The following is a 27,676-nucleotide window of genomic DNA, read 5'->3' as shown; positions in this document are numbered from 1 at the left end:
GTCGCGATGCAAAACGCCGATCAAGGTTATGCACAAGGCATCTGTGGGCAGAGTGGTTTCTCCTGGTAGTTCTCTGCACAGACCTCTGCGTTCAGGAAAGAAGCAAAGGGATCAGAAAAGGAAAACAAAGGAGGAGATGAGGAAGCACCAGGCACGGTCTCAGAAGTACGACAAACCCAGTTTGGCGATGGGCTGCCACCGTCCGCGCCGCTCCACAGAGCTGTGAGCGCAGGAGCCACGTCCTGCTGCTCAATTCCTGCTGGGCTGGGCAAAAAGAGAGTTTGCACATTCCTGGTAAATAAGCAGGGTCACTTCAAAGATGTTTGGATCCTAGCTCTAAGCCAAACAACCCAAAGGCCCCGAAATTTCAGCTGGCTGCTCTGCTCAACACAGGTAATAAACGTAAACAGCCAACAAATTCTGATACGGCACAAAAACTGACAAAGGTTGGAATCTTTCTCGGTTGACAATGTGGCCACATCCACAGAGGTATGCCTTTCAGTACTGGAGCTCACACACCCCTTTGGCAAGAGATCAAGCACTCCCAGTTTGCATTCAAATTGCGCATTCTGTCTCACATTGAGCTTGCTCAGGCAACAGGCAGTACTTTAGGTAACAACCTACTACTTCTTGCTCCTCGTATCTCCATAGGAAATTGCTGGTAGTCAAGACTTTCTTATTAAAGAAGGTATCAAACACATACAAATGTTTTAAAATAACAAGCTGTTGGGGGAAAAACCCACAACCTCTGACACTATCTGAAGACACGCATGCAACTGGTGTCAAGCTGTGACACTTAAAAGCACTTCTGTGGCACCCACCTATGACAGCCCGGCAGTGCACATTTGTGAATTTCTCACAGGCAGGGAGTAAAATGCTTTTAAACACCACCTTCTTCCCCCCACTTCTCCTCCCAGCGGGGCTCTCTGCTGGCTGGTTTCTACCAGGCAGATAGAGCGAGATCACTTTTAAATCACAATTCTTCCACTACTTGATTTTCACTCTCCAAAGCTCAGGGGCACGTATCCGAGCACTGGGGTGCCCGCACCACGAGAAGCCACAGAGCAAAGCCAGGGTCTGGTAGAAAGTCAGCCGTGGGGTCACCATGTACCAGAGACTTTGGTGGTGAAATCCAAGAAGTTCGAAGGTTTCTGGAGCGTCCATCGAAAGCAAAGCTGTTTGTGAAGACATAAACTTCAAAGGTGGAGGGCAACAGCACAAAGCTGGGAGAGTCTCATAACTTGACAAACCGCAAAGGGGTAGCTGGGCCCTCCTCCCCGGAAAAACGGTGGAAAGACTCACCTTTGGACGAAGGGGCATTCATACTGCTGGCAAATTATGAAGTGAAATTCAAGTAAACCCCTTACGACTGCTCCCCCCCCTCTCCTTACACTGAAACAACATCAGAGCTATCTGCCGGTGGTGCTTAAATGCTTGTGTTTTTCACATCACAGAGGCAGGAGTTTTGGACCCCCTGATTCCTATACTTACATACCTTTGGAAATTAGCATAAACATCTCAGCTGGCTACCGATGTGATTAAGATGTGCCTCCACTTGGCAATTTTTCCTTTGAAACAAAGCAAAGGCTTTCATTTGTTAAGTGAAAATTCCCCGGTGGAACCCCCTCTCTCTTTCCCTCCCATTTCTGACCCCATATTGGGCACTTTAATCTAATTTTGGTTTGAGGTTTTAGAAGCTGAAGGCTGCTTCTGAAGATCACTGGGGGAAAAGAAATCAGTGGGAGGAACACCACACTTTGAACTGAACGTCCCTGGCACAATGCATATTGGAAAAAGCACTACGAGCATTTCCCAATCAATGTAGCCGTATTTTTCACACTCGGTTAGAAGAAATGGAAACCTGTGGTAAATAATGCTGCTTTGCACAAGTCCAATTACCCTAAATGATAAATTGCCTAATTATTTCGGCTCTACAGTCTTTCCCAAGTTCTTTATCCTTTTCTTTGTAGTCACTGTCTGCAGAACAAGAGCGTTTGACTGTTACTAATTAGTGAGAGAGAAAGATGCAGGACATTTAGTAAATTCACTTCCCTTTAAATCCATCTTACAGTTATTTTTCCCCATCATGGAAAAAAAAAAGTAATCATTTATTTAAAAGCTGCTCTGCTGGAAGAGATTTTTTCTCCATGACTACTCTGATATTAAAACAGTCAGCTTTTGTTTTTTACATTCTCCAGAACGCCAAAAGATTCAAGGCACAGCAAGGTTAGATTAACACCTTGAAATTATCTGTAAGGTTCTCTACTTATCAGGCTATTAAATCTTCATTCCTGACTGCACAAAATCTTCTTCATATCGTATCCTGAGTACATATGAACTTGATGCATCTTGAAAACAAATTCCAAAAAGCAAGAGCTCTTAAAAGTGTTTTGTTCCAGCTCACAATATGACTTTCTGACATCTTGTTACTTCCTTGTTCCTTCATTTAGATCAACAACTGCAGCAAGGGGCTCTGGATAACTGCCCAATGTTCAGAACTTTTTCACTTCTCAATTTTCTCCTTTAAATTTGAAGTGTAACTAGGAGTATTGAGAAAGATATTAAAGTTTATTCAAAATTTCTATTCCACCTGAAGGTCAGAATCATTTTAATGCATTGCTTCTTTGGACCTGAGGGTGTGTTAAGCATTAAAAAAAAAAAAAAAAAAAAAAAAAAAGCATTATATCTTTTTTTCTCCCACTTATTAACAGAAACTTTTCTGAAATTCAATTTTTGTTTAAGATGCATGTAGAATTAAAATGTTTTACATATAAAATGACTATTTTGTTGAATTCTGAAAGCACAGCTTTCATACAGGTGGAAAGTACTGAGTCAACAGTGCTAAAGAATGAATTCTTCTGCTTGCGCAATGTGCCCTAATTCATTATGCCTCAGTGGCAGCCAGGAAGGATAATTCCTAGGACTGAGAAAGTAACTGAGTTTTCGGTCTCAGTACGTCTGAGACCTGACTAAGGAAACCACAGAATTTGGTACCAGTTATTAAATGAGTCTTCATTCAAGCACTTATTTATCCACTCAGTGTTGGCTAGAAACCAACAATCCAGTCCATACAAGCTACTGGCATTTCTAGTGTATAAAGGTTCTCGGTCTCCCCTGGTCGAGGCCCTGAATGCCTACCTCAGCAGCTGCTACAGTGGTGAAATTCCACTTCTGAGCAGCCCACTTCCATAGAAAGCATTTTGGGGCACTGACCAACACATTCAAAACATGACTAGTCACGCTGAAGTACAAGGGTTTTGGTTGCTTTAAAGGATTTGATTTTGGAAAAGACCCACAACCATCAAATCAGTTGGCAATACTAGTGAAAAATTGGTATCACCCAGTTCTCTGAGACAGTAAAATCTATTAACTGGTGTGAAATGGAACAGTCCTCAAATAGCAAGCATTTCCTGCTTTTCTTTGTGTTTTCCTGACTACTCCCTCTGCACCAGTCTTGCTATCTGGTTAAGTAAGGAAATGTTCACTGATATCACTGGAAGACCACTACATTTCTAGAGCAAGGGCACACCCAGAATTACCACTTTTTCCTTCTTTCCATATTAAAAGGGAAGCATAAGATGAAGCAGGACAAACAATACAAAAGCCATCTCAGCTGATTAAAAGTAACACACAAACACATTGTTAGAAATGGAAATTATTTAAATACATATGTGCTGTCAGGGTGGTAGAGAAGGAAAAAAAAAAGGGGGGGGGGGGGGAGGTCACAAGAAGTTCATTCTACCAAGAACTGCTTTACATAATCATGAAATGCAAACTAGATTCCATTCCTTCTGGCACAGGCTCATTCAGCCTTCACTTTGAATGCTTATTGACAAATAAATGGACTGGTTACTTCCTATTAATGCTACCTAATTTATGTACATACCTGGAGGAAAAATTCCATTTTGACCTCACATGCATACAAGCTAAGATCATTCTTAAGCTATGAATATGTTGAATACAAGTTTAATTTCTTCTTGGTTGCTGCTGGGGATTTGCTGTTTCTTAACAAATTAGGCATGTGTTCTCCTCAGCTCAGCTTTCGCACCTTATGCATATAGTATGTGCAATTCAGGAATCTGTGCTGAACTTTCAGATGAAAGACCTTCTTTTCTTCCACCATGATTCATTCTCTCCCTCCTCCTCTTTCTCATATGCAGGCATGTGCGCGCATACACAACTTGCTACGTGGTTTTGTTTTATGAGCTGTTCCCTAATACGTCTCCTCTTCCTCTGCCCATGAAAAGACCTTACCAAGAAAGTGATACTTGGTTTCACAAATCTCAAGAGTCACTATTGTCCTGACCGGGGAAAAGTGCTATTAAAGCAAGATTTTATCCCTGAGTCTTGAAGGCATCTCAGAAGTAGACAAGTCAGTGGAGATCCCTGTAGCAGACGAGGATGCCAGAGCTGGACCAACATCTTCATCCCCTAAAAATCTGCCTTTCAATCTGGGGACACAAAAGGATCTCATTCCAAATGGATGCTAACTAACATAGAGCTTGAAAATGCTTCTTTGTTTAGTTTAGTGTTTCATATTCCCGAGGAGACAAGGTCCTACCTGATCGATGTGACTAGCTGCTAACGCAGAGACACAGTGGGGTCCTGACACAGATGTCCAAGGCCACCCTCTCTCATTTGTAAGTTCTTTCAGGGCCAGATGGTTTGTTTTCTCTGATTTCTTGCATCTGAGGTCATGCTCGTGGCTGGCTGTCCTCCCTTTCATTGCTAGGTATTTACAATTTAGCAGCACATACCTTACGGAAAACCTTTTGGTGCCTAACTTCCACGAAAAACACCAATATGTATATTAGTGTAATACCTTTCTGGACTTGACCCCTACTTCACACAGAAAAAAACTCCTGAGTGCTACACAGACTGCCATCCAAAGATCAGGCACTTATACCCGCGAAGGGCATCCCCATTCCCGAGAAGTCCTGCCATGCACCCCTCTCCCTGCCATACGTAACCCCTCTGCCAAGACCGGTGTGAGTATGTCCCTCCCAAAGTCGTGGAGGGGCGTGGTGTTATTTACTGTGGTTTGAACTTACCTTCTTACTCACTTCTGCAAAGCTCAACTGCCCAGTGCAAAATTTGATCTAACAATTCGACCTGGAACTACGCTCCACCCTGCAAATAATGATACCTATCTGTAGCTAAAAAGGTAACACTGATACTGGTAGTTAGCACTGATTAAACATTGATATTGGTAGGAATCTGGTTTTCTCTGTCTCTGGGGGGAAGCACGTTGACTGCCACATAACGTCCAGAGTAGTACACAGGAGTAGGGATACAATTCCTGAAGAAAACTGTAATCAGCTTCTTATTCAGCAGTGATATTTTTCCTCACATTAAAAGCAAATATGCTCTTTCCTCCATAAAAGCCTCAGATGGAGGTAGGCAGAAGGAACAGAAAGATGGGGAGGATGCATTCTTTCCTTTACTTCCTCTTTAAACAAATCTGTCTAATCGCATTTAAAGTGCTGTATTATTAACATCGTCACCATTAAATGTTCCATGTCGCTAGAAAAATTTATTCTTTAACATGAACCTTGTAGCAGTGATAGTGGGTCAATTATTATGAGGATGGCAAAATACCAGGAAAATTCAGGAATGAAAATGAGTTTCTGTGTAGCATACATTACCTGAGACTCAGTTTTACCCAAGAATAGCAATAAGGCAGAGTCACTGAGCAACATGTGACATTGCAAGCAAAAGATAAATTAGTCTTCATGGGCAAGAGACTGATAAGCTTGAACTGGACAAATGGAAAAATAAAAGTCCCTTTTTTTTTTTTTTTTTTTTAAACTTTGGTGAAGAGGGGTAAATGAACCCTGCAATGTCAACAACAACAAGAAGTTCCTTGAAATATGGGCACATTAATTATCTCAACAACACCTCATTCCAGGCCACATAGAATCTCCAGTTCTCATCTGTCGAAAGGATTTTCCCAGGAAAGAAGGTTTTTTTCATATGCAGGTTGTCTTTTTGGTAGGGTTCTTGGAAAAGTCAAGGAAGGGGGACAATGCCAAGATACCACTGAGATTTAAAACATTGACTTTGTTCCCATAAGCTAACAGTAAACTTTTCAAAAAAGCAAAGCCAAAACATTCCTAACAGACACCCTGGACTTAGCAGCTGATAGACTCGACTCCTTCCATATTATAAATAACCTGAGTCTCCAGGAAGCACTTAACTTTTTAAGAGCTACCTGTGGAGAGCAAAGACCTATAGATACAGTGCAAGAACTACAAATACATGGTAAGCAAAAAGAATTGCCCTCACATGGCTCCTGGCTGATCGCACTCTTCCTCCTTGCCCACGCTTCTGCCAAAGGATGACTGCGGCTGCCTACAAACCACAACTTCTGTAAAGTGGGAACAAGCAACTCGGATCTTCCAGAAAGGCCTCCAGGACAACTTCTCTGGCTGGTGCTGTGAGGGTACCTGAGAGAGAAGGCAACCTGTGCAAAGAGATACCTGCGAAGGCTTGCACAGTGAGAAAGTTGAGGCTAAGCTTTCCTCCCTAGGTGCTTCCCCTCAGCACTTGAGTGTAGGAACAGGCTTGTGACAAAGTAGGCGAACACAAGGCGGGCTTAGGCTCAAGAGCTTTCTCAGGCTACCTCTCCTTATACAGCAGAGACACAAGTCAGTAAAGAGGCCAAAGCCCTGAGTCTCAGAGGTCCTTAACTGGTTGAAAGTTAGGAAGAGTTAGGAACCAAAATAACCTCTGCCCAAGAAAAGTGACTTTGGATCTCTTGAGTCCAAAGCCTGCATTCCAATCAGAAGATTCTAGGTACTAAGAGAAGGGGGGAAATGCAGGGAAGGGCTTATTGTCGTCTCCTAACTTAGCAGTCTTCAACCTGTATGTACAGAAGCACCACGAGACAAAGATAATTAACTGATTTCAGACACTGAGCAATTGTATGAAGAACTGCAGAAATATAACCTAACAGCACCCAGTCTCTACGTGTTTAAAAGCATCTTTTTATTTGTTAACAACAAACCTGATTGCTGACAGCTGACACTCATGAATGTTGTGAGGCTCTGCAACATCTTCTTAAACAAATAAAGACATCAAAGAGGGTCATTTCCTTCAACAGAATAAACAGCAACACCATACAATATTGCTCGTGCTTACTGGTTTTATATGTTTTGTGACTGTATGTGTATGCATGTGTAACAGCGACTCTCTTCTGTGGACTCTTTTCTGCAAACTATTTACAATTCAGTCTCCCTTGATAAATGCAAGCCTCCACCGTCAGCAATATTTGCTTAGTGAAGCTTAGTCTCTGTAGTTGCGAGCTTCTGAGAGCGTAGTGCCTTGAGATACTGCATGAAAGGCACCAAACTCATGCAAATTGTTGTGGTAATTCCCTGACAGTGCCATCTCTCTGACTTTCACCTCTCATTTTCACTAATGCTCAGAGAAAGCAGGCTCTGCTACCAAGAAGATTCTCTGCATAAACAGCTTAAAAATCTAAAGTACTCAATCAGGCACAGAGACACCATATAAATGGTCCTACCTCTCATTGCTCTCTGGGAATTTTATGGGAAGGGAAAATTTTGAAATGGCAAAACGTTTTTACGAGAAGACATCTCCATTAGACTGCAGAGATATTACTGAAGGAGCTCTTCAATGCAAAGAACAGAATCATAAGCCAGTGTAAAATAGTATGACTCCACTCAAGCCAACGACAACGTGCCAAGTTACCCCAGATGAGCAACTGCCACACCCAGTGTGTTTGATAGATTACAGCGCCGAAGTCATAAATCATACAGCAGGAGCTTATGTATCAGTCCAGTTCAACCCAGCCCATTCACAACTGATCACACACAGCAGTTAAAATGGAATTAAACTGTACTTTTTCATAAATGAAACTATGGATTGCAATGACTTTGGGCTGGCATCATTCAATATTATTGACACGAAGGAATACAGTCGAAACATGGTCTGGTCAACATTTTCAGTTAGACATATTGAAAATATTCCTGGGCCCTAGAGCAATAGAAAAGCAAATATGGGAACAGGAACATTTCTTTCCGTTAAAGAAAAACCTCCATTTAAATAGTGAGACAGTATGGCAGGACTTTGAAGTTTCTTTAAACTTTATGGGCTCTAGCCAGTGGTGAAAATGTTGTTAAGTGACACCAGCACTGAATAGTTACGCTAGTGCTTTGTGTGGACAGGAAATGGGATGGAGGAGAGTCATGCTGGGGCTTATCCTGCTCTTCATTCCTCTCCACACTGATGTTTCTAAGAATCGTATCAAGCAGTGATAAATAAGAGCTGTACATGGCATTTTAAAAATAGAATGGAAAACCCAGTTGGTCTGGCAGTCTCCGATGAATGTTTTACTGTAATAGCTACCCTTTCATCTATTTACTTTTATTTACTACTCCTGACTCCTGTGCTCTCCTTCACTTTTGTCAGGAGTCCTGAAAGTGTTCCTAGGCATTAGCAGCAAGGAGGGGTGAGCTGCTACTCTGTCCTTCACCAGACCTCTTCTGGCTAGCACAGAGCCCCTGCAGCCTTGCGTATCAGTGCACCAACACGTTTCAGGTTCTGTAACTAGCACTAGACCTTTACTGCAACTTTTTCTTGCGGTGCTTTAAGTAATGAGCGGTTTATGTAGATACAAGCCAAAACCCAAAACTTGTAAGTAGCAAGTCCTCCAATTTATTAATGCAAGACACGGTTGTCTTTTACTGAGAACGTGCAGTAAATTATTCCTGAAGCTGAGATTAGAATTCGGGTGCTCCTTGCTCCAGATTTCTCTACATTGGGCACCTTCAAGTATGCATTTCTTTATTACATGGAGACACAGAGCAGTTCATTCTTGTACCTCTTTTGCCCTCCTTAGCTACCCCAAAGCATACTTGCTTTCCCTCCCTCAAGAAAATGACCTCATTTCAGTGGTTTAACCTGATCTGTTTACTTTGCAACAGATCAGGAGAACCTACATAGCCACTTACCACATTTCACCTAAGGGCAACAAATAACTTCTTATGAGAAGTTAACTTGATCACCTATGTTTTTGCAATCTGTTTTGTGCCACTACTCTTCCTGTCTAAAATCGTGCAGTCCAGTAAAACAACAACAACAAAAACATAATTTATAATTGTGAATGACTCGGGCTTGAGAGGAGGGAGAAGGGAGGGAGAGAGGCATTTAAATGCTAAAATGGCAAGAGAGCTAAGAAAGAGAGACCTCATATTAAGGGAATCCCCAGTGTGGAAGATGCAGTAATTTTTCATGCCCTAAGCACTGTGGCTAAGGACAAAACACACAGAGCAGCTCAGAGTGCAGCGGGGCTCAGAAGCAAGCATCCATCTGCTCAGAATGAATGCATGCTGCAGGCTTGCTATGCTTTTGCTAAGCGCGCGCACACACACGCAAATAAATAAAAATCAACTTGCTTTTACAACAAAATAATCAGTCACAAGTGCAAAACCTGTTCATAAATACATGTCTTCTGAAGGGCTCTTTAACAACTCCACACAAGGGTCGTTTTTGCCTGAAATGAAGAGGGTGAAGAACATGGGTGTATTCCTTCTCACCTGGTTAATGTGGATAAAAACATCTCTTTCACAACTGTATAGCCTCTAATAGTTTAGGGATGGTTAGCCACAAACCCTATAAAAATAATCTGGTCTTGAAATAGCAACCTTTTCTTCCCCCCCCACCCTCCGTCCTCTTTTACTGCCATATACCAGGCTAGCTTCTTGACTGATGCATATCATCATACCTGTACTAATACCAAACATGTTGTGGCAGTTTACAACCTTCTGAAGATCTGACCCCTCTCTGCTGTCCTGGAAATAGATCTGTGGTCTCTGCAGAAAGTAATACTCTTTTATACACACACAGATGTAGGCGTCCTGCCCCCACTAGCTCATATTTAACTCTCTTTTCATCTTGTTTATTTTGTCTTCACGGTATCAAAGCAAGCTGCACACCCAGCAACAAGCTTGCAGCAAATACGTGCATCTTATTTTCGGTGGATGGCCCTTCACAGGGCATATACTACACCCTCAAGGGATTCATGAAGAGGGCCAGGTCAGAGTCTCTACAATTTTAATTTCAGTTCCTCTGTTAGAGGAAACTTGTCCTTCCCAGCGCAGTTGGAGCAGACAAAGGGCACAGGTAGAATGGGAAGATGAAATGTGCGGTGACAGTAGTCACCAGTCAGTACCCTGTCTCTCTGCTTCCCCAGAGATGTTGAAAAGCTGTGTACTCCCTTTCTATACACCCCAAAGATCCAGACAGGTGAGGAGGGCAATAACCTGTGTGTCCTGCCCGCTACAAAAACTGAGGCTAGAGGTTTCTCCTGCTTGCCAGTCTCTGAAATGGGCCAGGTGCCTCTTCCCGCTTTCAGGGAAAGAGACATTGTCAAGCCTCCACACCGAGCTATCAGCCAAGAGAAGACCTAAAAAGTCTTTTAGCGAACAGATGAGGAAGGTCCTGCAGGTAAAAAAAGAGGTGACAACCCATGACTCGCTCCAGGCACTGTTTTCTGAGGACACTTGCCTTGAAGTGCCATCTCTACAGTGTATTCATGCAGCGTGGTGGAGAGAGGCAGAGAGGTCTCCCAAGACAGCTCTGAGACAAACTTGGCCGGGCACAACACAGCAGTACAACGCGGTCAGTCAGACCTGCCTCTCCACTGGGCTCCCGACTCCCAGCACAGCACCGGGGCTAGACCACGTCCAGCACCTAACCTCGTATTTCTGCACCACACCACAGCCTGCACCAAGCTAGCACAGGGATCTCTAACACAGCAGTGCCTTGGCTTTCGTCTTCCCCTTCATGCTGTCCCATTCTGCTGAGGTACCCACTGTGCAAGCAAGTCAGATGAAGATCAGAGCAAATTCAGGGGTATCCTCGAGTACAACGCCCAGAGGCACCAAAATACTGCTGTACGCCCAGATGGACCAACCTTGCTCTCCTTACTGGCTATCACAAGGTCACTGTGCTTTGAGTTTTTGACTGGTGTGCCAAAAACCCTGGAACTGTGCCTGTCATTTATAGCACCTTTTCTCAGATGACTCTGACATGTCTTTATAAACTTTAGTAAATGAGTGTATAAATCACTCTGTCCACCACCAAGTACAGGCATCTCTGGGATGATACGCAGCAGCTGCTCTAAAATCAGACTGCAGCTCTACACCACAGATTAGGGCAATAAAACACGCTGCACGAGGCAACTGAAATGGTTGGAGGAAGGAAGGGGGACATGGTGGAGAGCATTTTGTAGTTATAATTACCTGAGTATAAATTTGGCTGAAGAGGGTACTGTGTTTAACACTTGCCTATCTGCAAATCAAAGCAGTCTTGCACCACCTGTCAAAACAACCTGACTGTACCATTCTCCACGTTTTGGCCCTTCTTTTCTGAAAACTGCAAAGCACCTTGATAAGAGCAAAGCTGATGTGCTGAGCACAAGCAATAACCTCATTAAATTTATTAGCACCTGACTTGATAACTGTGATCCTGTAGCTGCTATGTCCCCTCCCTTCCTCGACAACTGGACATAGTGTCTATATATTCCCAGTTTTAAAATAGCTTCTGCTCCTGTAATTTGCAAATCATTCACATAGATCGTATTTTCTAGGCTAAAAGTAGTTAATTAGAGTCACCAAGGGGACTGCACTGCCGCACCCTTTTCCTTATTCTGGGATGGGCTCCTTGAGTAGTGCATTGCCCCCCCCCCCCAGCCCAAATCATGAACTGTTTGTAATGGTAAATATTTTGAAGGATGGGGCTGCACAGATTAGATCTATGAATTTCCCAGTATCAAGAACAACAGATTGTTACCCTTCTCTCCCTCTCCTCCTTAGCCATACAGCCATATATACATCACCTAAAGCTAAGCCTGAAAACTAGTAAAGTATGGGGAAGTGATTTGAAAGGTACTTCCAATCAATATATGACATGGGACAATATGGTTTGGGATGAGGCCACCAGTTTGGGTCGAGGTATCACACAGACTGCATACAGTGGTGACCTGCAAAACCCATTCATTTAATCTGAGTGCCATTTCTCTACACCAAGTTTTAACTTCTCTGCCACAAGTGTCCCTAGCTCCACAGTCTCTCCCAGATACTGCAAAAGCTGAAATTATTAGGAAAATATTCCTGTTAGAGAACCAAGAGAACCAAGCATTACGCGTTTGAATTGGATTATTACTGAAATACTACTAATAGTGAGTGACAGCTCAGACAGCCCATATACAGCCATAGGGTCCATTTAGGTCTCCAGCCTGGGTCAGGAGCACACTCACATGCAAGTATCTTGCACCGATTAACACTGCAGTCTCCAAGTGCACAGCAAGCGCTCCTTTAACTGGAACTAAACCAGAAGATCAGTCCAACTGCTAAGGGGAATTTGGTACACAGGGCCAGACTGGAACTAACCCAAAATAAACTCCTGAGGCGTGTACAGTGTGCACCCAAGAGTCCTCACTACCGATTGTACTAGATGACGAATCTGTGCCTACGGGAGCATACTACTTGTTAACATAGACCTAGCCATATACACGGTCTCCCTATGTGAAATGTCTGTAAGCCATTGGCCAGTTAATGACTGCTTGCCACCAGCTTTCTATGCAGTTACATGGAAAAGTTTACTAATTCATATCCCCATCTACAGAGAGATATGAATGACATCGCATACCTATCGTATTGGATACCTCTCCCAGCAATTTCACTTTGGTTTCTTAGGCTGTCACTTTTCAGGAACCGGTGAGGAGATGAACCATATTTTCCTTGGGGCTGCATAGCAGGGGTTTCTATGTGCAACTCTGCCACCAGTATTAACCAGTAAACTGCACACACTCCAGGCCAAGTTGCACCTTCACATCTTTGCAGGCCTTAAGGAAGTCAGCTGAACTAACTGGACACAAGGGCATAATTAGGTCTGCCGTATTTGAATGAAACAATTACATACGCTCCAGCTGGAGTGTTGCAGAGCTAATAACCTAAGAATATAACCCAAGCCCTATAGGTTAGAACATAACACATCAAGGGTTTCATTGTATTGAGTTAATTCACACCAGAGGTATGAAGCATGCACTGAGAAAAGGCTTTGTGGATCAGATTGCGCAGTCCTAACCCTCCACTGCTGTCGTCCATCTGCACCCTCAGAGCAAAGGCAATCTTAGACAGAGAACCACCACACTCAGAACCCTTGTCATGCAAGACAAAAGAAGACATTTTCTTTGTACACAAATCCTGGCACAACCAAAAGGAGGGAAAGGGTAGCTTTTGAATGGGCACACTTCTGCATAGTCAAGAATTTTCTATTACCAGCAAAGCAGAAAATTATACAACTCTTTTCTTGTTCTGTAAGTACAACACAGAGCATGGAATGCATAAAAAGTATGAAACTCCCCAAACTGTATAGCTAAGGATTTCAGCATGCAAGTCCAGCAGCTAAAATCCTGCAATAGAACCATGCCTAGTATCATTTTATTCCTGTTAGCCTCGTGATCCATTATAAAAGCATTCATGAAAAGAAAAAGATCCTCAATCTGAATTCTCATAACTAACAACTCATGCGGAGAGCGTAGGGTGGAAGAATGGCTGCTGCATGGTCTGCTAGATACACAAAATATTGTCAACGGTTATCCAGGAAACATAAATGCCCTTGGTAAATACAGATAGTGAAGGAGAAGTAATTTGAGCAAAGAATAAGAGAATTAGATATTGTGATTTTTTTTGAAGCATACACATATATTCTGCTGCTGAAGAAAAAAATGAAGTATGAACATTTAAAGCAAAACTTTGCAGTTTATGGTTTGTAAGAATGCTGTTTATGTCCTTACAAAGGTCAGTAAATAAAATTGACCACAAAACCAATAAAAGTATCTGGACAAGAGGAAAAAAATAGAATGTGTAGTTTTAGAGTCCAGTGAGAGCTGGGTTATTTCAATAATGTAAAATGTTTTGTAAAGGTTAAGCTTTTACTGTGACACAAAGTTTCTGGGCCATCTCTTCAGTTGCTGTAAAGTGACATTATTTAACAGTTTCCAAAAACCCCTAAACAATATAGATTAATTTTGAATTTTTGGCTGAAAATATTAATAAAATGTTAATATATGCGTATGTAAGTGAGAAAAATAGGGTACATGCAGGTGCCGCAGTGGCATGACGACATTTACATTGCTTTGCTCCCTGCATGAAGCTCCACACCAGCACATTGTACTCACATGTTTTGCTGAGAACTCATCAACCTCCTGAAGTACCTTCTCCTGGCACTCTGGGTTGGTGGCGAGCAAGTACGTGGCAAAGGACAGTGTGCTAGTGGTGGTCTCGTACCCAGCGATCAGGAAGAGGAAAGCTTGGCCTGCTATCTCATCCTCTGTTAATGTCTTCTGAACCTTTTCAGATGGGGCCCTGCCAGCAAGAGGCACCTCGTTCTGGCTGGAAGCGGCAGATGGATTCATCACATCCAAATACCCGGCTGCCAGGGAGTCAGCTGAGTCGCGGGAGTCGAGCATCCACTGGAGAAAATCTCTGCGCCTCTGCAGAATACAGGATGAGAAAAAGCATGAAGAATGGGCAATGCCTTTACCCACGGGGGATGGAAGGAGAGAGCCGTTTCCTATTTATACTGCCCACTTGGCTCCCACAGAATGGCCACCAGCCTTTCACCGAACGAGGAGACTTCTACAGGTCAGCTAGAAATGCCATCACTAAGAGCCTGTCACTGCTTTCTTCCCAGTGGGATGAGACTGATCTGTCCCCAATACATAACAGGTACATATTTTCACAGAGGATTGCTAATGGCCAGCTCCATACAGAGCTGCTTTCATTCTCAGGGTGAGTTCCTGGCACTTGCTGGAAATAAGGGGATTGACATAGTCCCTGTGCGGTCCTATGTGCACCTGCCAAGTGGAGGTGGCACAACCCATGCTTGGAGGAGTTGGCCCATCTGCTCGGAGGTACCATCCGCGTTTGTTCACATGGTCCAAGGCATGAAAGTCACCATCTCGGTTTAGGGTTGCATCTACAATATTTTCTGTACCAGCTTAACAAGACAGGACTAGAAACTGATCTCAGTAAATTGGTGCATCTTTTTTTATGAGACAGTACAGTTATGAACACTTGTACCAACATAGCTTTTTTTAAAAAAATTTTTTTAAACATATTTGCAGAAATGCAGTACAACAGAAAGCATTCCTCTACCATAAAACCTGTTTGGGTGGCTTGTCTTTGCAAAATGCCCACTGAATGATTCCACTGTTATGAAAACTGCTTTCTTTCACACTAGTTTTTGACAGAAAAACTCTAATAAACAGACCTATGGACAAGAGTGAGTTGACTCCAAACCAGTCTGGACAGCAAGCTTGATTAGGCTTTGAAATATAACCCAAAAGGTTTGAATTGACTTTTGAGAGTGGGCATAATAGAATTGTGCTGAACCTAAGCCATAAGGCTATGTGATTGATTTTCAATTCCTCAAATACCAACAGAATACATGATAGCTCAAGGACTTAGAAGTGACTGCAGTGCCAGAACGTGAAAACTTGTGCAGTGGGATGGACAAAAGAAGGGACCAAGTCTTTCTTCAAAAGAAAAAAATGCTGTAAAGCTGCATTTATCTGTTAAAAAGAAATCATTTGAATGATTTCTTGGATCTGATGATTGAGAGATAAAGTAGAAAAAGAAACAGCCAGAGAAAAGGACAGGCAAACAAGATAAAGTAAGGAAGGACTAATTAATTATAAATGTCAAAGGACTTAATCAGATTATTTTTTTTTCACAAGACATGGGAGAAGAAGGCAGTGAGACAACAAAAAAGGAGAAATACTTAAGTGTCCTGTGCTTAGCTCTGCTGCCAAAAAACTGTTCTGACTGATCCACAGGCAGAGAGGAATGATTATTTTGAGGTTTGAGTAATAGAAGGGATTGGCACACTGCCTCTTTAACAACTCTTTCCCTCCACCCCACAGAACCTTCTCATTTTGCACGTGTACTTTATGCGCCCTGTACCCATGACCATAGTGCATCTTGCGCCCCGGTACACCCAAGAATCAATGCTCCAGATAGAGCCAGTGCTGGTCACTGCATGCTGATGGCCTCTACAAATTGGCCAGTCAGACCACATCACCTCTAAGGCACAGGATTCATGCTTTTGCCTCAGTAAGTGAAGGCATACAAAGCAACATTATACACATTGTGCTCAGCGGATCAGCTCCAGCTCTGAAAATATTTCCTAGTGCCTAGACTTAGGCACAACTTCCATATTCAAATTGGCCACGCTTCCTTGGTCTCTCATTTCTAATACAGCAAGCCAAAAGTTGCAACTACCCTGCTCCTCCAGCATGATAGAATGCCTCTGCTCTTTTACGTTCCTCTAGTCTGGAGGAAACAAGACTTCATGCATACTTCAGCTGTGCATAGCTAAAAAAATCTCATTTAACTTTTCCAGGAAGGGCTTTATTCACATTGTGGGAGTCCATGTATTGCACAACTCAGACTCCAACTCTTTGGCATAGCCTGTGCTATGGTACATATAGTTGGGTTAGGCCATTTTTTAAATAAAAAACAACCCCCAAACAGTCCAGTTCCAGTGTGCTCATTACTGTGTGGATAAACTAGTCCAGTATAGTAACGAACTGCATCCATAGAGATACTCCCTTTTATCCGTTAAGACCAGTCATCATCATCTAAACTACCTTCATAACATAAAAATATATAATTACATTCATATTCAGTAGGATTGTAACATGGTACAGTTCAAATGGTGTAACATTTGGTATGGTTCTGCCTTCATCCTTCTCTAGCTGTGAATTTTCTTGTAAACAAACCCATTGCTCTCTGAGAGTTTGCAGTTCCCAGTCACGAGCTGTTAGCTTAGTCTGGTCTTATATTTAGACAATACACTCTCTGGAGACCCTGTAAGATGTTTCTCCAGCCTTAGACAAAATCAGGTCCCAGCCTTACACAAAGCATCTGGTTATTGCTATGATAGTAAAGTAATAATCATAATGACTAGTGAATAAAATTTCATTCATGAGAATTTTTGCTGAAAGCAAACTTAATGAATGCTAGCACAAGTGACTATTCCCAAGAATGTGCTCTGAAATGCCTCTGTGGCCATTTTGAGGAGCTCTTTTTATTACTCACATAATATATTTGGTTAGGAATTTAAAAGCTTGTCTTGTTGCAGAATCTGTTTATAAGGTCACCCTATCGAGAAACAACGAGATGCCTTATTTGTGCCATGTAAGTTGTTTACAGGTGAGCAGGGGTTGCTAAGAGCAATGGCTTCATAAACAATCCTTACAAAAACACCATTCATTTGTAAAAACTACTTGAATAATAGTGGTGGTGGGGGAATGTATAAAATTAGAAAGACACAACCTTTTTTTCCAGATAATTCTACACAGTGGAAGGAGCTATATTTTAGCAAAGCTTCTCCTCCTTATGGTTCATTCTACTTCACTTTAGGCATCAGTATAGAATGCAACATAAAAAATCGTCATCAACCCAAGCGAGAGAAAAGATTTCCAGGGTTATAACAGTCATAATGAAACATATTTTTCTTCCGCACCATCAGGATGAAAAAATCACTCTGACTCAAAACCCTAACAATGGCAATAGAGGCAAACAAACACTAGCATAAAAACAAATATAATTGGATTGTTAAGTGCTGGAAATGAGGAAAAGGTATCTCATGAAAATTCACGGGGGTTTTCTCCACTTTGTTTGACAGCAGGAAAAAAAAAAAAAGGGCATTTTTTTCAGTTTGACAACAGACCAGGTAGTGACAGTGTCACTGCACAAAAACATTCGCTGGACATCACATACAGCTGCTGGCTTCCTTTTTCCATTGGGGACATTTGTTTGATTTTCCTCACAAAAAGCAGAAGCCCATAATAGCCTCTATCTTGTCCTCTGACACTTGCATAGTTATATTACAATGGCCTCAGAAACAAGTTCCCGCTTCAAAAGAATGGCGTGCCAATGCAACGGACTCTTGTTTTGCCCCCGTACAACACAGAGCCTATCATTAAGCCAATGAAAATTGAATGGAAAGCTACTATTTGAAAAAATCTAATTTGAATGCAATATGGGACAGGGTGCATGTCTAACTTGGTGGTGACACAGACATCCCCTTTGAAATATATAATAAGACAAGCCCCGCTTTCAGCTTCCCCAAGATAGACACCTTGCAATATATTTCCTGACACCGGTGTTCTGGGCCGTATCATTTCTCTCATTAGTCTCCTTAAACATCACCTGGCCATGCAGAGAAATCATTCTGCACAGAACCGTAACAAGCTATGTGCTACACACTGGAAGAATAGATGTGTGCTATACTGGGGAAGGCCAATCCAGCAGTATGTATCACCCCTCCTCAAATCACTGCTTTTAAGTTTTGCAACTGTCAGAAGAAGAAAGATATATCACTCACATTTGTGATGTATCATGACTTTTCTCACAGGAGGCAAGGGTCCTGGGGGGGTGGGGGATGTCTCCAGCTCTTTCCATCCTAAACAGGGAACTGTGTTTCCTATCTAAGACTGACATCCCAGCTGACCTTTTGGCAAATTCACCGCTGCTTTGGGGATCCAGGGGACCCTTGGGTTATGCTTTTGGCAGAGAGACTGAGCCATTCAACTGTGAAGTAAAAAACTACTTAAGGAAAACTACCAAATGTATATCAGTTGGAATTTCTCTTCTTAACGCTGTGATTTCTGTTGTGTTTTCTGCAAACTATACTCAAACTTTGCACCACTCTGATAGTTCAGCTCCCTATTTTGAGTCCAAAAGAGCCCAGAACTACAAAAAGCAACTGAAAGATGAATCAAGGAATCAAACTAGATGACATAATCGGTTGGTATTCTGTAAAGCACTTGCTGTGGTGCAGAAGTCATACAAATGTGGTGCTGCTAATATAATACCACTCACAATAAACCGCGCAGACCCTCCTTGCTCCGATGGCAGCTCAAAAATGCCGAAGCTAAGCTTCAGAATCCTTACCTAACAGGTAGAAAGCTCACATCTCATAATATTTCTGTTTCCTACAAACTTGTACAAACATTGCTATATTAGTTTATATCCAGGTCACTTTTGTAAGTTTGATTTAGCAACCATCATTTTAGGTGAGACAAACCTGTGTCACCCTGAAGTTACCAGTAAAGCACAATGGTAGCTACCTACATCCTTTTGAAAAAGAGGCATAAGCTGCAGTCCCACTAAAACTATCGCTTTGCCGAACCGCTTTGAAAGGATCCAATTCAACCTCTCCTTAACGCTTGCAGGTTTCATTTGGTTTCTCAGTGAAATCACAAAAAAGCCAGTCTCTCTGCCAACACATCCAGTCTCAAAACATTTCAAAGAGATCTTCCCTTTGCCTTGTGCTTGAACCCAGAAGCTGGAATTAACTGGGAGGCCAGAGCTGACAGCCCTCAAATTTGTGCATCTGAAGGTTGGGGACATGGTGCTCTCACAGGTGACGCTCAGCTCTGGAAGGACCTGAAGTCTGTGAACTGCAGGGTACGGCCGTCGTTCGTCGGCTTTCAGTCTGGCACAAAATACTCTTTTGTTTGCATTTGTTAACATCAGCTGGTGAAACCACTGTAATGTTCTTATTGTAAACGGGCTGAATGTCTGACAGCAGGCATGTCTTACAAAGCAATATAACTTGCATTAAAACCTGAGTAAATTTAAAGCAAACGAAAAATATTCAGAGTGCCCACTTGGAAAGTGGAGTAGCCTTTTGCCAGCCTGGCCTGATCTTAACGGTTGTAGTGAAACTCCAGACTGAGAAGATTTTGTATAACTTTGGACTTGTTCTGGTATTTTCATATAGTATCATCACTAAACTCCCATGCAAGTTTCTGGCAGTAGTTCACAGCAGTGAGGGAGCACTGTGAGTATTCAATGACACCGCATTTGATGGCAGAAGCCACAACAATGACTTTGCTTTCTACTTGAAAGAAAAAAGAAGTATTCCTACAATAATGTTGCAAAAATGCTACGTGAAATGCTGAGCAAGCCCCAAAGGGGCATGTACATCAGCAAATTGATGAAAGCACCTGAGCATGGAAAGTATTAAACATGGTAACAAAACATATCTTCTATATACCAACAATGTTCTTTTAAAAAATAAAAATAAAAATAAAAAAACAAGAGTAAGTGTAAATTCAAGTATGACATAGATTTTATTGGCTGAGTTTGCCGCTAAATCTGCAGAGTGGCCGATATGAATTATGGGTTAAAGCACTGACCTCCACAAAAGCTGGCATGCTTAAAGCTGCACTCCCTTTTTTTGTCTTTAAAACACAGTTAGAACTGGTGCAGCTTCTCCATCTGTAAAATCGGTACAACACGCATCAAATCTTAAAAAAACCCATGAGGAAAAGCTAATGATGATCTCAGAAAACCCTTTAAGACCTAGGATGAAAACAGATTTTCACGGACTCAAAGAGTTTAAGGCAAAAGCACCATCACATGGGGGAAAGAGGCCTGGAAGGAACTCAGCAAGTTATCTACTCCATCCCCTTGCCACGAGGCAGCATCAGCCAAACCAACACTGACAGCTGTTTGTCTAACCTGGTCTTAAAAACCCAGCCAAACTCCAGCTTCCCGCAGCCTCCCCAGGCAGTCCACCCCAGCACTGAACCATTTTCGTCACTGGAGAGGTTTCCTCTCCTCCAGGGAGTCACTGCGGATATTGCAAATCATCAGATTTCACCCAGCTACATCCGTAATGTCGGAGGCTCCACAACCTGTATCTGTATATGTGTCTCTGTCTCTCTCTCTCTCTGTTACTTCAGTAGGTCTTTAACAAAGCATGCTGATAACAGAAAAATCATACTGCTAAAAAATACAGAAGTATTTTCACGTGGTAGTGCCTCCATTCATAAGGTGAGGGAGAAGAGTGCTCAGGTACTGCTGGTTTCTTCCTCAAAAATTTTGCACTTTTCTGACCTTCCAAATGCAAAGTTAAAGTAAGAACATTAGTAATCTACAGAGGCATGGGCTAGCATAATTCAACCTGAAAAATAAAGCTGAGAAGAATTCTTAAAAATCAAGATTTTGGTAGGGACCAATCTCCCATCAGCTTCAACTGCTGCAAGTGGCACTAGAGGGCTCACATCTTAAAAGACAACAGGCTCCTTCTCGAGATGTTCCCACAGAGTCCAGGGATGAAAATAAATTTGAATTTCAGATCTAATTGTTAGCAAATGGAGAGAGACCAAAGAACTGTTTCTAGCTGAGACAAGCTTGACATCGCTCTTTATGGCTCTTGTAGAAGGAGGCTGTTTTCAATCTGAAGTGCGTGGACCTGTTGACTGTGAACCGCAAAGATCCTAGCTGGAGGTTTAACTTGGCTGAAGTGATATGTGGGGTGAAGAGGTACTACAATTACGGGAGAGAGAAAATAAGGCACACACCTATTTGATTGTTTCATTAATTATCTGGGCCCACAGAGAAACCTCCGGCTTGCCTAGAGAGCTGGAAACCCTTCCAGTAGCTCTTCCGTGTAAAACCAAGGGATTGCCCGCAGCCTGGTCCATTTACACCCCTAATGAACTGACCATTGGCTCTGACTCTGGGGAGTTTCCTTCCATACCAGGCTGAGCAGAATGAGCTGGGTGTCTAAGAGAAGCACCGAGTTTCTCCACGAAATTCAGTCTAATGGCAAACAAGTGTCATTCACTTTGTGGCAGCTGGTTGGCATCTCTGCCGCGTTGGGCTGGCAGCCTAAGCCCAGCGCGCAGCACAACAGTCTAATCACCACAGCTCCCTCCATCGCATACACGTGTGGGGAAGGCTCAGAAAACAACCCAAAATGCAACGGCTAGAGAGTCTCATCCAGCTTTCCTAACCCCTGCATCACGGTGAGCGAAAGACACTGGTAGCAACTGACAGTGGACTGCAACTTCCTTATCCTGTATTTGCAAAACATTTAGGATAACAACACTCCGCTAATGACTCCTGGCATTATCAGAATACAAACAATAAATATCGGATTTGTGTGTGCGGTAGCCGAGCTTCTCCTGCCCCACACATTTCATTGCTTGGAGGTGGAGGAGTGAGATTATCAGAACACACAGCGGGCAAGCACAACAAAAGAAGAAATAACGGGGCGCTGGGGAGGAAGAAGAGCTTGGGCCGGGCCCTGCCGCTGCGCGCCAGTGTGCGGAACAGGCACCCACTTCCAAATCAGCAGCGAGCTGACCACCCTCCCGCACGCTGCATGCACTGTTTCTCGAAATGATCAGCACGCATCCTCTCCCAAAGCTTATCTGGCCTCCCAGTAAAGCAGCCAACACTCCTCCCCTCCGCTGTTTGCAGGAGGAAGGGAGGATGCAGGAAGGGAGTATTTTAGGCTAAGTGTCTGACACCCAGAAGCTTGACCCTCTGCTGACTCAAATTGCTGACTAAAGGCGGCTGTTGCAGGCAGCCCTCTGTTCCTTTTCTATTTGCCACAGATTATAATTGTATTTGCTTAACTTTAATTCCTGATTAATAATCAGTTCTGGTTTTAGCAGTTGCCTGACATTCAAGAAAATGCACAAGAATCTCATTATTTCTTTTTTATCTTTTGTTCTTCCTGCCCCGTACACTCTCTTTAACAAGTTTGCAAAGCCCTACCACCCACTTCAAAGAACCATCAAGACATTTCGGGGCCATCCTGGGAATTTGCTGTTCATATCCTGCCCTGTCCTCCCTCATGTCTCCCCGTGGTTTGTTCAAGATCCTCCCTTTCTGCATCATGTTACATACAGACTGCATACGTTTTGAGGGAAGGAACACCTCATTATTTGGTTTTGTGATGGCCTTAAGTAATTCTGGGTAACTAAAAAAATACCTTTTTTTAAAAAACTAAATTAATTATGGCTGTGAGACTGATATAAATGACATGTACTGTTCCAAAAAAGTACAGTTAATGTTATTTATGTTCGTTATTAATGACATGGAAAAAACACTTGCCTTTTCTATTACTTCTCTGAGCAACTGCTCTCCACTGCTGGCAGGCAATTCTACTGCTGGCTTATCCATTCATGATCACACCTGCACCCTACATAAGGATTATCCTGGATCTTTGGCTATATTAAACTGGCTTTTACCTATAGTACATAAATCACTTCTACACCTGACTCTCCACTTGTGTGCATGAAGGGGTACAGGTTTCTAACGCAGTGGGTGAAAGCAGCATTGGGAAGGAAAGGATTATTTTGAGCTACCCAGTGACCAATAACAAATTGTGTTATCCTTTGCAGTTTCATGGATGCTTGGTTCAGTTATGGGTTTTATCCAATAGATGGCTCCTTGGTAGCAGGAAGGATTCTCCCCCTGCTCTCCTTTCTTTTACAGAGCTTCAGTACGACTTTCTAATATTTACACAGCTATTATCTTGCAAATATAGGCATTTTGTGCACACTGATAAACACACAGAAGAAGCATGTGTGCGTGAATTAAAGAACAAAAGAAAAATTAGATGGTATTTTATATATTTTGTGCCACTTTGTCCTCTGCCAGTACAGGGATGCATGAAAAATGACAGTCAGGCAGCCCTGTGGTCTGGAATGCTTCCTAAAGTCAAACTAAAAAAAATACAACTTCAGAAACACATGAATATTAACAGCATGCCAGAATACCAGCTGTCTTTCTCCCCCAAAATATGAGGACATCTCCCACATCTTACATATCCCTGACTGAGCAATACTTAAGCAACTTACAGGCATCATTACTCCTCTGTCAATGAAAGATTTTTCACAAGAAAAAAAAATAATCCTATGTGTAATTATTGATATAATGAACGAGGAGAGCGCTGTGTAATTGGCAGGGTGCAAGTTAACATCACTATGAGTAATGCTGCCATTTCTGAGATGGGGAAAGCGAATATGCTTTTGTTGTTTTCCAGAAAAACATAATCAGAATAATAATAGCAAAAGCTGAGACATTAATTACATTCAGACAAATCATGTTTATCCCATATAGGCGCTTGTGACTTCTCCGAATCAGAAGAGCAGTTTCCAGGCATTTCTGTCCTGAGATCTACCTTGCATCTCACTCAGGTCTTGTCAAGATCTTGTCAAACACCCGGCAGTAACCCCACTTTGGGGATTGTGACCCTTTGGTCAGACCGCGCGATCAAGTGAAAAGTAAAAACAGAACACCCACAATAAATAATAAGTCTCATAGAAGCCAGACCGTGTCTATTTAAATCCCTATGGCTTAACACTTCCATGGGGCATAACTATAAGCGCACTATACCTGCTGTTAGCATCTAATATAATAACATTACTAATAATAACCTTTATCCTTGAAATATTAGGCTGCTTTGAAAAGGCAGGGAAAGGTACCGGTTTACTATAAATATACATATAAATATATAGCATTGTAACATTAGCACAATTACAGCCATAAGTGTCAAGAAGAAAATGTTTTGTCCCTTTTTAAAGATGAGCACGATCACTGTTTATATTTCAGTGCTCCAAAAGGACTTGACTAACTCCATACCTCAAATCAGCTTTTTGCTAGCTAAAACTTGGAAAATATGAACCAAATTGCTTTTTGCTCGCTCCAAAATAAGCTCATCGGCGTGCTTGATCTTGGACTGTTACACTATTGCTTCCCTTTACTCCTGAGCAGACACCCCAAACAGTCCTCCAGCCTACTGGGTATTGTGCGGAGAAACAGCATGTGTAAAGGTAGCTCCGTGCTCCGGTGACCCCTCAACTGGTATACGGGCCCTTTGCATCCCCGGAGAACAGCTGTGACATTGCTTTTAAACAGCGCAAGGAGCAGATTTAACTCCTGGCCAGTCCCAGTACTGGTGAGACACAAAAGCTCCATCTTTCCTCCTCTCAGGACTCTTCTTTCAGGATGCTGCAGGCAGCAGAACTTACCCAGACCCAAAGCCAAGCCTGCAGACTTCCACCCTCCTCCCGTTTTCAAGGGGCCAAGTTACAAATGTGCTAAAAATCAGAGTTCACAACTGAAATACTGACAACAATTTTCACCACGGAGCAGTTTAAAACGGGCAGCAGTGATATTCATTAAGCTGTTAATAATGGATTGTGGCACAAAGCAATTTATCAAGTTTCCATTGTAATTAAAATCACTGAATATTTGGGCACTTGCAATGCACCTAGCTCTCCCTGCTTCTGAAGCTTTACATTTTAATGTGAATTATGGCTCCCTCTCCTCAGAGACCTACTAAAAAGCCCATTTTAATTGGTATGTTTTTAATTGAGATTACATTATTAAAAAGCGTACGTTTCTGTTGAAGACAGAAAGGAGGTGCTCAGCTCCCCTCCAGTCTCTGCCTCTCTTAGATATAGCTTGCTTATCCCAGCAGGAGGGAAAAATGAGAAGAAAGTGGAGAAAGCCGTGCGCAGTCACAGGCTATGAAGCCAGGGCAAAGCTGCCGTTGACTGAGGCAGCTGCAGGATTTCCTAGGTGGATTTTCAGGGAGGGAGAGGAATCGCCACAATAGTTCAGGCCGCTCTTTAGCAAAAGGCAGACGGAGGAACGCCACGCAGGGATTCCTGCCTCGCAGCCAGCTGACATTGAGGGCACATTTTAGAAAGCCTCTCCTCAAGGTTTCCAGTGACACGCAATCTGTCGTTTTCCATAATAAGTAACTCTAATGTTAAATTATCCTCAAAATCCAGATACGGTCATGAACGGATGGGGTCAAGCGAAGGCCTCCGGCTCTGCTGGCTCCAGCAGGCTGGGGGGGGGGGGGGGAGAGGCAGCCCCCAGGGCAGCCTGGGCACGGTGGCAGAAGGGAATTGCCAACAAAGTAAAGTTGGTCACCTTTGTGCATTGAGACAGTCAGATTGACTTGCAACCAGGTTCAAAAGAAAAGCAACTTCATGTACTTGGCATCCAAATGCTGGCCACATAAATGGTTCTGCTGTTGGCAAGATGGGCTGTCGGTGTCTTTTAATAGTAGGAGTATGGATCTGCTAAGGTAAGCAGACACAAGAGAAAAAGGGAGAAATACCAAAGGAGTGCAAAGTAGATACCAACAGTTGAGACAGATCAAGGGAAAAAGCTCCAGAGATCAAAACATGCCAACAGATGGACAAGACGGTTGAACCAGAATGAAATATCATGGAATGGCTTTTTCATAACTGCTTCAGAAAAGGTCATACTGTATTGCAAAAAGAAGGCAGTGCGTGGGGCTGAGAGAGGTCACTGTAGGCAAATAGAGACACAGAGAATAACAGAGACAAATTCAAAGATCACTCACTAATACCACAAGTGCCGCAACTCCCCTCCTAGTTCTGGGAGTGACTCAGGGAGGAAGGATAGTGAACCAGCAACAAATAAAAGGAAAAAAAAAGAAGGATGAAATATGAAAGACAAAACTGAAAAGGTTAAAACTGACAGAGAAAGGGAAAGCTCTGTTATTGCAATTAGGTCAGTAAATATGTGATTTTTTCCTAAATTAAGAATTTAGATGCTACGCTCTAGTTACATATGTCAGAAGAAAGTCTGCTTGTAGAGGGAAATTACCAAAACATGCTACTGCTCTGAACAGCAAGGTAAAATAAATGCATAAAACTCCCAGTCCCATTCAACAGATCCTTGCAGATTTAGATCAAGAGTAAGGAAAAAAAAACCAAACCTATGTAAAAGAAGATTAGATCTTATATCCCACCTTGGCATTAAAGGGCACCACCCTGTTAGGCAGAAAATTAATCTCCAGATGATTTCATCTTATGGCAAGACTCCCTTTATTTGCTGATTTGAAAACCCCACACCCTGGATGAAGACCAGATCACAGATTAAGCAGAAAAAAGGAAAGCCTTTCAGTGACCTAAAGGAGGATCTTCTGAGAAACTTGGGAGGGACAGACCTCAAGGATAACATACAGAAGAGATGATAAACTGTAAGAGAGAGAGAAGTTACAAAAGAAAGGGAACGTGCACAACTTCAGGGTGACGTTTTTTCCTGGTTGCAAAAGAAAGGGAACATGCACAACTTCAGGGTGACATTTTTTCCTTTCAGCCAAAGGGATGAATACCGAGACCATATTATGAAGGAAAGCAAATGACAGGAAGTGGGAAAAGGCACATTGGAGAAGATTTACTTTATGCTGAGGGAATCACAAAGGGAAACTGTACTTCCAAGCCTATAGGAAAATGACCCTGAAAGACAGATGTAACACTGCTTGGGCTGGATATTTTGCACAGATGAGAACATGCAGCAGAAAGGCCAGATTACTTACTGATTTGGCATGTATCAACAGATATATGACTACATCAGATTCTGCCCCAAGTGCTATGATAGAAAGGCAGCTGGAGATGCTTTACTGCCTTCACAGAAAACAGATACCTTCTTCTCAGCCCTGGACACAGCAAAGTCTCATCAGGTATGTGTAACTTCTGCGATCCAACACCCAGGAACACTTCCCCAAAGACACGCAGTGACCTAACAGGTTACAACAGCCTTGATCCAATTATTTGCTCTGATCGTAGTATCAGGAGAGATGCTAACTAACCAGGGGACAAACTTTATGTCTAAGGTCATGAAACAGCAGTATTGAGTACTAGGTATAAAAAGTATTAAAGCCTATGCCACATCCTCCTCAAACAGATGGCCTTTCAGAAAGATTTAATCAGACATTGAAATGCATGCTGCGAATACTCATTACTAGCACAGGATCAGGCTGGGACAAGTGGCCAGCAGTGACG

At 42.6% G+C, this 27,676-nt stretch overlaps 1 protein-coding gene across 7 annotated transcripts in view; it reads right to left on the bottom strand.

Moving 5' to 3' along the window:
* Nucleotides 1-27,676, bottom strand: part of TBXAS1 (thromboxane A synthase 1) — a 237,317-nt gene that overhangs the window by 56,014 nt on the left and 153,627 nt on the right. For all 7 annotated transcript variants that reach the window (XR_007508752.1, XM_049822403.1, XM_049822397.1 and 4 more), the window contains one exon: nt 14,210-14,524. Coding sequence is in view for 6 of the 7 variants with exons in the window: in XM_049822403.1 (XP_049678360.1) it covers nt 14,210-14,524 (315 nt within the window). In the remaining variant the exon portion in view is untranslated. The remainder of the gene's footprint in view (nt 1-14,209; nt 14,525-27,676) is intronic.

The sequence above is a fragment of the Accipiter gentilis genome, chromosome 18 (assembly GCF_929443795.1).
Source record: "Accipiter gentilis chromosome 18, bAccGen1.1, whole genome shotgun sequence".
Taxonomy (NCBI): domain Eukaryota; kingdom Metazoa; phylum Chordata; class Aves; order Accipitriformes; family Accipitridae; genus Astur; species Astur gentilis.
Note: the sequence above shows the minus strand (reverse complement) of the source record. Positions and strands in the feature narration are given on the sequence as shown.